Here is a 12,482-nt window from a genome sequence, read left to right as displayed (position 1 = left end):
AAATCTTCACCCGATCGCTGCCTCTCCAGGTGTAAAGTGATGGTCGGTAAAGCCAGTAAGCGCTAAAGTTGAGTGATTTGAGACACTCATTCGGGTGCAAAGGCGTGAAAACAGGAAATGTGTTTGCCATTTTTCTTTGGTAAGCGAAAAGTACAGATTTGGGATCCGGAAAGTGACTAAGATCAAGCTTATCACATCACGCTTCGGCTTATGACTCTTAGGTCGTATGTTGCTAAAGTCTTGCGCTTCTCATTGACTCACTAATTTTTCCGGAGACGTTTTTAGAGAGGGTCCTAGATGTATAACAAGGCTCGTAGCAGCAAGCACTGCTAGGTAGAATATTGGGTAAACAGCCTACTTCGATCAGATCTGCATACAGTTCAACAAAACTGATGGTGTCATTCAACTTTATCATTATCTCATGCTGGAGGATTCACTCACAGAATGAAGCATTAATGACTAAAGAGGGGTCTGACATGCACCAGTCAGCTTCTGAACAACCGTTGCAATAGCTTATTGAATGTGAAGCGAATGGATAAATAAATCATTATTTTCAGCACCACTCAATTAAATCGAGCACTAAGTAAAGTTCGTATCCATCAATAATATAATCACAAAATTTACCCAGTGGATGATCGAGGAATAAAGAGACACATCATCATATACACGAGATTGTTCCTCGAAGACCCTTACAAAGATTTTTGGACCCGACTACATAAGCAAGTCGATCGAGTGCGTCGAAGAGAATACGGCCTATTCGTCGATTCTTCTAAAGAAATAATTATCAAACGCTCTCAACGAACTGATCTGCTCGATGATAAACAGTAATCAATCAAAGTTTACGGTACCAATTTTTTAAAGTAGCGATGTATGAAAAAATTATTGGGACTCAACTCTCATGTTGAGCGTCAATCTATCTAATGTGCCTTCCCGATTGAAAGTGATATCAGGTAAGGGAGGTTAAAAGCCTTTGGTTATAAAATAAATGTCACTTCACCTTTCCTCCTCTTTACGTAAGTCAACGGCCTGCCGACAGCGAGCAAGACGCGGTTAGGCGTGTCAGTTGACCTAAGCCTTCTAAGTCAGACTGCAATTCCCGTTACACCCACTTCTCACCAATATCTGTGCCATTTCGTAGGGATGACAGCATTTTGGGAGGTTGGACGCACCATAAATTTAAAAAGGAAAAACAGAGCAGCAAATTGAGCCCTCTCACTCCGACAGACACAAAAATCCGAAAGCCAATATTGCCAACGCATATTTTGAAAACTCCATACCTGTGGACTGTCCACACTCTACCGGAATCATCAAGCAAGACAAAGGTGATCTCGCAGGCGGCGAGGGTGCAACTCATTGGTACGAATCACACGTTTGCACAATGTTGCTTACCCACTCATACATGTAACACCAGTAACGGGTATTACATATTTTCTCTTTCGCGGTGGCCAACTGAAGATAAATATGAGTATCATGCAATATTTTGTACGTAGAGTCCTCATCATAAACACCCACTACGCTTTGAGTGTCTAATGGGTTAGTACTAGGATACAACAATACTTCGGATAAGGACTAGCGGTGCAAACGTGCAACCGCGCAATTCGTCAAAGCAGCATCTGAGCTCCCAATCTTCTTGCCTATCAAAGATTCAGCGGCACAACACACGCTGGTCCGTACGCCATACGTATCACCCCATAAATGCACTTTGTCAACATCGCAACATGCGACAGCTCATAGTCAAGCGACGCGAAAGCCCATCGGCCACTATATGTAGCCGATTAGCTTATACCGTACCACATAAATATAATCGGTAGAGACGACAATCATTTTGTCGTACTTTGTGAAAGATGGGGTGGTAACGACGCTTTTTACGCAACAAGATGCTTGATCGGTAGAATAGGTTATAAATGACTTGAAGCCTACTTGAAGTTGATTAGGACACACCTTGTTGCAAACATCTCCTTCTTATAAGCTGGAAGAGTCATCATTGTTGCCATAGGCGGGCAATACACGAACGCAATGACGCGTTCATTCCCGTTGACTCAGCTTGTAGATCAGCACAGCCTAGGGTACAGTTGAGGCAACACAGACGACGTGAAATGGCGATCAGGATTGCTACTTGTGCAAGTTGTGACTCGACCAAGCCACTTTAAAAACTTTTTTTGAAACTTAGGCACTGGCAAATCCTCGATGGCCAAAAGTTTTGACGAATCTGCCCACTCACTATGTAATATTTCGTTGGCGTCAACGACGAGCCTATCTATGATGGTGAACCGCATTTTGAGATTTTACGCTTCTTGCAATTGTTCAATGTGGATGCCCACAACCGATTAAACGTCCCTACACAACTATGGACGAATATTGAGTTGATTTGGATTGTGCATTGGCACGATGTAGACTTAGCAGCCACGTTACAAGACAATTGAGCGTCGCTAATTTGCCGAATAGTTCCTGTGACTTTTCCAGCCATTATCCGAGCATCCTGCTTGGAGTAGTAGTACTCACCGCGGTCAGTGGGACACCGATATTTAATTGGATCAATGAATAATAGTCATTAATAAGGTCAAGCACGCTAAAGAAGGTGCAACCGACCGTGCAGTTCTGCAGCACATGCTCTATGGGGATTGGCAATTGTGCCGAAATATGGCTTATTATAAGCATGCACGATACCCCGAGTCATCGTTAATGGCACAGAGCGTTGGTGCTGAGTGCAAATAACCTTCAGTCACATAAATCCGCTTCGCGCTTTTGCACGCAAGAAGACGTTAGTGACGTCGCACTATCCAATCTTAAGAACCATTGATGTTTGGCGCAGAATGAAGCTTCGGAATCAATTGAATTGCATGACGCACCTCCAATCCTGGGGCAACAAACGTATCTTGTCGCCATATCGTGATACTCGTAAAGCAAAAGTTTATACAGGTTATTATATTTCTTGACATCAGCTTTCCCGCTACGTGTACTCCGCGCTCTGTGTTCATCCTTATTGGCGTACTCATTTATCACCAGTGAACAGCTTGGCTTCTTTTACGATATCAGCGGTACAATTTAAGTGACTTAAACGTCTTGCGATTCAATGAAAAAATCTTCGTGATACCAGCATTACATAGCGAAACTTTCTGCTGGAGGCAATGACATGGAGTTTACAACTTTTGGAATTAATCTGGTCGCTCCATCTAAAAGTGAATAATGTTCTTGTCGCAAATTGTAAAAGAGAGCGTTCACAGCCATGTACGAAGGGCGCGTAACAAGATACTCATAGTTTTGCCAAAGTTCGATTTTACATTTTATAATTATTTTAATATTACAGAAGTGTTAAGTACTATAGTAGCCCCGTCTCTTTACGGTGCTATTTTCGAGAGTACTAAGACGTGTAAATTGAGGGTGTGTCTAGGGGAACTCTCGGTACTTTTATATGAGAAGGAGGAGCGGACGGTGTGCCAAAAAGATGCAGTCGGTCCGCTAGGGTACGGGCAGCAGCACATGGAGGAAGAGGAACCGCGACATGCAAGTATTCTCCCTAATCAAATCTCTGAGCACCGCTGGCGAGATATCCCGCGAAACGCCAAGCTCACTGAGGCCGAAACGCTCACGTTTTTTAGCGAGTTCAAGCGCGCCGGAGAGCTCACCGACGAAGACGTCATCGAGCGCTGCATCTTCCTTGTGCGGCATGCGCCTCCCAGTAGCTATCTGAGCTTGAAGATCAAAGGCAAATTCGTTCAACTCATCAAGCGCCTCGAGAAGGTATTGGATTGTTACTTGCTGCCATCTGTAAAACCTCGGTCTTTGATGTTCTCAAACCTTATCTGTAGGTCGACGCACGAGAGCACTGCCTCAGTCGTGATGACTGTCTTCAACCGAGTGGCGTTGTCTGGAAGACGGGCGAAGAGATCGAGGCCGCTGGGCGAGACTGTTTCCCCGAAGACGTGATGATCTGCACCATTGACAAGGATCTGTTCAAGTTATGGCCATTGCTGTCGTTCATGCAGGGCATTGGTACGCTCCATCAAGTCGACGGTCGCGCTATCGACCTTGGGCGAAAGATCATGCATTTGCTTGACGAGCTGGGCAAGAAGTATCCGGCGCTCGCGAAGCTGCTCGATCCACCGACAGTTATCTTCAACCTACAGGCAATGAACATCAACCCGGCTGCAGTCGTCATTCCCGCTGGACTCGCATCTGGAAATGTGCCCGCATTCCCTGGCGCTATCGGCATCTGGACTTGTCCATCAGAGTCATGCGCTGGCGAACTCATCGGCCATCTGCGTGCTACGCTCGCTCCTATCCTGCTGCCCGGCGGTGTCGCACAGTTTCATTATTTTAATGCACCCATGCAAAACTTATGAAATGACAATCTTCGCACTCAGGCCAGATATCAGAAAAGATGGCCACCTCTATTCTAGTTTTCAGAAGCAACAATATCAGTTATTAAATACTTCTGTTATGAATTCAGATGAATGCGTACAATGTTTCGTTGAACCTGAATAAGACTTTAGGATTTATTCTTTTTATATTTTGGCAACTTTCATTACTTGATTACCTATCGCTTAATAATTCTTTTTTCATTAATAGTGCTTTATTTTTTCGGCGATTATAACATAATATGAACTATGTCTTCAGCTTCGGATATTTCAGCTTTCGAGCATTCCGTCGGACCAGCTCCAGCTGAGACGCTTTTCCGTGGAAAGAAATAGACGTATATTCAGGACTGAACGTCTAACACCAGTCAATATGCCAGTCAACCTCAATCTCGCTTTCGTAAACTGGGAAGAAGCTTCTAGTAAAGCTTTAAATTCTTAAAGGTGGTGCCGGTTCGATTACTTCGACTACTGCATGTACTGCGGTTCAATTGGTACCTAAGGCTGGCGCGTGGGAATTCATTGGCAGTATTCTAGTTGTTATTGGTGACGCCACTGTTCAATCGAATCAAGTTCATGAGAATGTGAATACAACGTTCAAGGCGATCACTAAAACGGATTGTAATACTTATGTCAATCATGGTACAACTAGCAACTTTGTATTGAATGAATATGCCATTCCAACGAGTCAATGAAGCACTGGAGCAGCTCAATTATTGAAAACTTGGCCACTTCGTCGTTGGGTAAGTTTGGTTTTGCTAGCACAGACTCGAACGGAGGTGCTGCACAGTGATCATTATTTACGCTCTTGATTAACAAAAGTGGGAAATCGGCGTTTGATGTAGTGGGAGATAGTGCAAATCTTCAAGCCGTATCGAAACTCCAAGTCTATGTGGCTTCTGCTGGCGCCATTGTTGCTGGCTCGCCATTTTACGTCGCGCATTACTTGGCTTGCATGAAGTTGCGCGATATGTGCGACTATTTCAAGAAATGCCCAGTGCAGAAACATACGCGCAGCTTCATTTAACAATTACAACAATTCATCTACTACCATGGTTACAACTGGCACTGCTGGTGTTGTTGCGCCTGTTGTTATTGCTAGTTTGAGTTATAACGATTTATGGCATCACCTGCTGGAATATAAGTATTGATGCAACGATAACTACTTTTTAGCGGGTGGCCTTGCTTCCTGCATCTGCGACCACGCTTACTATTACTGCCGACGTCAATGGAACTTCAACTCTTTATTACCACGTACTGCGTGAAGTTGTTGCAACAGTCGATACGGCTATGGGCACGGTATCGCAAGGACCGGTTTAAGGCTGACTTCGACAACTTCGTAATGTAATTCTATTTAATAGCATTTTTTATCATTTAATTAATATACTTGGCCTGATCAAATTTCAATCATGAGTGCGAAGATGAAATCAAAGAAAAACTACTTGAAGGTCTTAAAGGGCCTCCAAAAATTATCAAAGGTGAAGCACATGAAATTCCTAAAGAAAGTAAAAAGAAGCATACGTACGTCCCGCAACCAACAGACGCAGACTTCAATAAGGAAGAACCCACTGCACCTGGAAATTCACCCGATGATTTCTATTGCAGCAAATATGAAGTTGCCCAAAAGGCCATCAATACTCGAGCATATATATAGGGAACTGGTGGTGGATGACCACGTTCGAAATTATCATAACAAACGAAGAGAGTTTAGACGAGAGGATTAAAATCAAAAATAGCAGCAAAGTTTGCAGATGAAATCATGAAAGAATCAGTAAAACTATTGAAACGGAAATGAACCACAACTCTCCCAAAAAAATTCCCACGGGCAAACGAGCAGCAAATAAATCTGCTAAACAAGCTGAGGACGAACCTTCGATTAATCGACAACTTGGATGCTGAAAGCAGTGATGACGAAGTAATAAAGGAAGAAAATAGATGATGCTGGGATAAAGGAGTATATATTGGCGATATCAACAGCTACAAAAGCTCATTTGCAAATAACTTGTACGAAAGTATTCAACACAGATTTGTCCAAGCTGTCGAGCAGCGCAAAGGCAAAGAATATTTTGAAGACAATACTTTTAAACCGACAAGATAGCATAAAATGAAACGAGATGCTATGAATTAGTATAGGCTGAATCAAAAGGCTGGCGCGATGAAATCTATTTAATTGAATGCACTATTTTTTATAGTCGATTCCTGTTTCTCGATACGATTAATTAGCTTCTTAATGATTAAACATTTAATATCGTTATAGCATTGTAATCTAAGTCCTTCCGTTAGTTTTCACCTTCATCTTTTATATTTTAATTTTCGATCTTTGTTGTTGCTTCTTAACAAACACGCATAACATCTTGAGCTATCACACCAACTCCTTTCTTAGCTTCATCCTTATAGCTATAAATAATCGGTTTAAGATCCTTATCACGTAAATCGATGTCTTTACCACAATTTGCCTACGCGTTAGACGCTCCATCATAACTATACAAGATAGAGCTAACTTGTATTATTGTTATTGTTGTGTTGGATCCAGCTACTTGCAAAGGGACGTTTGGTGATCCAGTTTCGATATTCACTCTAACAGTCGAAGTTATTGTAAGTCTTCATGTGTTTACAGCCAATATAACCAAATCGTTGAGATTCGTTATTCCGAAGTATGTCGAGGTTGCATTTGTTGCGTTGCTCATTTGCAATCCAAAACCTATGGGCGTTGCATTTGATGATTCCATGAAAATCGGTATATCGTTGTTAGCAGTTCCATCATTGAGTGCATCAGATGCTTCAAAATAAACATTACCAGATTTTAGTGTGAGAGGAGCAGTGTTGAATTTTTCATTTTATTAACGGTAAGTTACTTGTTGGTGTAGGCTACGATCCGGAAAGATTCATACAAAAATCATTCGCTGAGGTAGCCAGGGTGTATGTATGAGGAAAACCACCCTTGTATGGCTGTGAATTTCCAACGTTGAATCTATGCGTTTGAGACGTAAACCCACGGATAGCTTGTCATTCCAATTAATATTGAATAAATCCGCAGTTGTAGCTGAAACACCGCTTACAAATAGCCCAGATTAACGTCTGATATTAAATTCAACACCGAATACGTTTTGTTATTTGCCATGACCAATTTTTTTGTATCGGATACTCGATAAATTACATTGTTTTAAGATCAGGTGCTCGACGTGCTCAAAGGCATCAAACCTACACCAGAACTATCCAATGTCATTGTTTCTGATGCCTGAAACGCCCCGAACGTTATAATATCACCGTAATAGAATATAGCAGAGTAGGTGTGTTTGCCGATCCGTTGAGATCTAGATTCGTGTAAATAATACTAAGACTAGCTGAGGTATTGATCGTATCATTCGTGATAGCAGGTGAAGCCATACTCGTTGAAGCAGTTAGGATGGAACGTTCTAAATGATTGATTTCACTATAATCAAGAGCTGAATTTAGCACCACAGCCTTCGAAGCAGCAGCACCACTTTGAGTAATCGACAAGTGTAATGATTGATCAAAAGTAGTTCCATTGGATTTTAGCGATCCTGTGTTCCAGATCCGCCTAATCCGATTGATGGCAGAGTTTCTGTAACAGGGTTTTTCACGTCCCTTGTATGAAGGGTGTGGGTCACACAAGATGGGGTAGTCACACAATGATGTGGGTTGCACAAGCACACAATGGTGTGGCTACACATGAACAAGAAGTCAGTTCGTGGCATCTAATTAGAATTTTCTATATAGATAGGAAAACCAACCAAGCTTCCTTTGAACAAAAGAGCTACGGTAGCCAACGCCGACGTTTCCAGAAAATTCGAAAAGCTCCGTTATGGTGGAATTGCATAGTATTTGGATTGCTTGCTGAAATACCTCGAACTCCAACTTCCCCAGCATAAAGATTGCTTGTGAATTTATATTGGCTTGCGCAGCAGCAGAACTATTTGAAATTGATACTAGTTATAGACTCAAGCGATGTGATAGCTGATTGAGTGTTCCAGTAATACTTGTCGATGAAATAGATGTGGTACCCTTGATAGCCTTACCAGGATTTAATACTAGAGCCTCCGAGCGGTTCCAGCAATTATACCTGAAACATATGAAAATCCACTCAATTCAAGCGCAGAACCACCAAGCGTTAGAGCATCGCAATCAAGGTTGCCGATCACGCTAAATGTAGACAAAGTTCTATCACCACCAAGCCGCAAGCATCTATAATCTCCTGTAGTAAAAGTAAGATATCCAATAGATGCAGTAACGCAAGGTCTGTTAAAAAAAGAGAATTGGGAATTGGGAATTCTATCACTATACTATAAAATGCAAAACTTCTACAAATCAATATCGAAGTCTAAACTATGAAGTTACCATAGAGTCCACACTCCGAGCTGCCATTTAGAATGTGCGTGCAAGTCCTAGTGGATGGGGAAAAGATGTTTATAAAATGGAAACCTGCAAATGGATGTAGAAAAGATGTTTTTAGAATGGAAACCTGCAAATGAAGTGTCTGATGTCAATACGACTATCGCATTACATCAAATTTTACACAAAAATGAAGAAAAAAAACAATATAGATTCACTCTGAGCGTTCATGTGAGAATACGAACAGGAAGTCGACTACGAGCCAGGTACTCCTTTCCCAGCATGAGAAGACGAGGAGGGTGAGGTGCGCCAACTGCGTGACGTGAGCCCAGCTCAAACCTTGCCGACACCGTGTCCATTCTCCGACCTGTCGATTTCCAGGGGAAGTGGTATTGTTACCAATCGCCTCAACCAGACACAGAAGCAGCAGCTGGAGGCTACCCAAAGGGCGGCTCGTATGCGCTCGTATCCACGTTCGGTCTTATACCCTCGTGTGGATTACGGCTTCCGCTCGGCGGATCCTGCTACTGAAGCGAACGACAAGATCACTCGATTGATAGGCGTCTAAGTAGTCGGGCCTCCGGCCACTACACAAGCTGAGTTTGACCAGCGGAGAGCTCTCCGAGCTTACTTCTTGGTACCCCCAGCATTTCCAATGGATAGGTACCGCGCTCGACCTCGAACTCAAAGAGGAGGTGCTACTGTACCCGCAATGCGAATTATTAATGTGGTGCTCGCCCCTGGCAAAACCACTGCAGATTACGAAGAGCTCTTTGAGCGATGGGTGCAGCGGCACCGGAAATTTTTCTCGCTGTCCAATTTATAGCGGAGCAAAGAGGTGGACGTGCGCGTAGAACGCTATCTCCAAATTGAGTTTGCCAAACTCAAGGCGCAACGCCGTCTTCCTGCGCCCTGCGACACATGGAATTCCATCACGCTCAGGCGAGCTCTGTGGTTTCTCACACGGATGAGTCTACGACTACAGCGGCTGAGGGACATGGCTTGATCCCAGCTCAAGGCCCTCCTGCGTCCCGGGCACCGCCGAGAAGCGCGGGGCGCACGACAACGCGGACCGTCATGACCCTTCGGATCATAAGCATCCACAAAATCTGGACAGTCTTGCCGAAGTGGAGCCTCAAACTCCCACAAGTTCTCGAAGTCGGGGTATCCTCGCCGCTTCACAAGATATTGGGTTCTACCGTGTCGACGACGTTTTCCCTCAAGGCATTCCACGTGATAGTGGACGCCACCAATCTCATCGAGAAGAGTTGGAGGTTGACGATGATAACTTGGTCAATCGCCACCCGGTGACTCGCGATGCTCTACGAGCTTTGGAGGACAAAGTCCGTCTTCGTTAGCACTCCGCCGATCACCTTTCCGAGTTGCATACAGCTGTCCGTGCAACGACTGCCTCACGCTGAGGATTATCGCGCTCTGTCGGAACGGCTCCTAGCGGTCAAGCAGACGAATACATCACTTCGTGCGACGGTGGAGCGCTTTGCGCCGTTAAAAACGTAAATTGTTGTACTCCGTACTCAGAACCATTTGCTGGTTCAGCTTCTGGGAAGCCGAGCGCCTTTGGTCCCTGGCCCACCACTTCCACGTCCACTTGCGCCGGATCCGGAACGGCTTTAGCAAGCCCAAATAAAACACCGGGTGGGTGCGCGATCTTCTCGGAAGTTTCACCGTATACGGAAGACCTCGATTGATCCGACCTTAAAGGGTTCTATAAACGCTTTGTCGCGAGGACAGCAGGGACTGCATGTGTAGAAAATTTTAGCATTTGACAAAACCAGATCTCCTCCACTTATTCCGTCTGCATATTCCTTTTGTATGTCTTGGCTTTCAGCCGTCGCATTGTGAACGTTTCGTAAGACACCCAGTCTGGTAGACAGATAGTCGTCAAATTTTTACGAACAGTGAAGTGGCTGGCATTATTTAGCTGTGCGGCTATTCCTTCCCCACCAAGCCTCGATCCATGGGATTGCGATGTTTGCGGGACGCGAGGATGAACATGCCTTTCACGAAGAACGGCGTGTAGCCGGTTAACGTATGCACTGCATTGTTCGAAGCGAACTCTACAAGTGGCAGCATGGTGCTTCAGCGCAGACGCTGCGAAGAACCTCTTAAACGAGGCATTTCACGCGCTCAGTTCGACCATCGGTCTGCAGATGGTCCGCTGTTGACATAGTCAACTTGGTGCACAGCACCCTAAATATTGTCGATCACAACTTTCCAGTGAAGCGTGGGTATCTATCAGACACAATTGACTCTGGGAGTCTATGTTGTCGAAAGATACGATCGACAAACAGTGTCGCTGTTCCACACCGTCGATGGTGTCCGACACCACCGCTAGATAAGCCATCTTGCTCTCACGGTCTACAAATACCAACACACAGTCCTTTTGCAGGCCAAACACAAAGACCATACTCACGGACTGCCAACACCCTGAGGGTACTGGTAAACTGGTCAGCGGCGCTGCCGCATTCGGAGAGAGGTTCACCCTCTGACACGTCTCACTCGTTCGCACATATGTGCTCGTCCATTTTTTCAGCTTGGGGTCTGGTAGTGGCAAATCACGAAGCTGTAGGTCTTCTCGCGACCGACATAATCACTGAGTGGGGTGTCGTGGGACTCAAAGAGGACACGATACTTCAAATCCTAATCGTTTGGAGCAACAATTCTTGGCGTATCCGTCGAGTCGGTGCTTTAACACAGCAATCCGTTATTCAGCGAATATTGGTGCAGCCGTGCGTGCACTCGCGACGACAATATCTTGTCCGATTATCCGAACCCTTGCATCCGAAAGCCAGCAGCAGCGCTTCTCACTCGCGTATGCGGCGTGGATCAACTTCGTCACTGAATGACGTCACCGTCGAGACATGAACAAGCTCATACTTCGGTCTGCGTGATAGCGCATCAGCCGAATCATTTTGCTTTCCTGGCTTATACTTTGTTTAGAAGTAATATTCTGCAAAGAAGAAGAGCCACCTGGACATCCTCTGCCAGAGGTGAGGCGACTGAGTCGCAGTGCGTAATGACGGATGATCTGTGGAGATCACAAACGGTTTAGAATCGAGAAGATGTACCCTTAACATGACAAGTGCATATTTCATCGCAAGTAATTCCTTGTTGTGATCGGGGTAGTTCTTCTCCGCAAGTTTGAGCTGGCGTGTTTCAAGCACAAACATCTAATCACGCCCATCGGCGTCTGCTTGCAGCAGTGCATTGCCGATGGCAAAGTCCGAAGCGTCACTGGCGGCACTAAAAGGACGATCGAGGACTGGCAACGCCAGTATTAGTGCATGATGGAGGCTGTCTTTGACCCCGTCAGAAGCTTTCTGATGCTCGGTGTCCCATCACCATTCAGCATCCTTCTTAAGGGGATTCGACATTTGCCGTGCAATTTTTGCATAATCTGCGCTGTACTTGTGCAAGAAGTAGGCGTGGCCAAGCACTTGCGCAAGTACTTTTGATTCTTTGGAACCGGCAAGTCTACAGTGGCCTTGACCTTTGCGGGATCCGCTCAAAGGAAACACTCCCCAGGGAAACACTCTAAAAGGGATTTCTTTTGCGCCGAAGATACACTTATGGGCAGGAGCATACAGCTAGTTCGTGTGCATGCACTCGAGAACCACTTTCAAATGGACGATGTGGCTTTCCTCATCTGTCCTCCCGTGCCCTCACGACTGTGGACGAAGATGTCGTCAAAGTATGGTTGTGCATACGCCCGGTAGGCCTGAATAACTGCGTTGCAAGACGATTTCAATGCTT

General features: G+C 44.8%; 1 protein-coding gene across 1 annotated transcript; it reads left to right on the top strand.

The window, feature by feature from the left end:
- Positions 1 to 3,480: 3,480 nt before the first annotated feature.
- On the top strand, positions 3,481 to 4,343 carry PHALS_08567 (uncharacterized protein; the record flags this gene model as incomplete). Its single annotated transcript, XM_024723939.1, has 2 exons — positions 3,481 to 3,741; positions 3,810 to 4,343. 2 exons carry the CDS (start codon positions 3,481 to 3,483, stop codon positions 4,341 to 4,343), a joined length of 795 nt encoding a protein of 264 aa, XP_024574865.1.
- Positions 4,344 to 12,482: the final 8,139 nt, after the last annotated feature.

The sequence above is a fragment of the Plasmopara halstedii genome (genome assembly GCF_900000015.1).
Source record: "Plasmopara halstedii genome assembly, contig: Scaffold_323, whole genome shotgun sequence".
Taxonomy (NCBI): domain Eukaryota; phylum Oomycota; class Peronosporomycetes; order Peronosporales; family Peronosporaceae; genus Plasmopara; species Plasmopara halstedii.
Note: the sequence above shows the minus strand (reverse complement) of the source record. Positions and strands in the feature narration are given on the sequence as shown.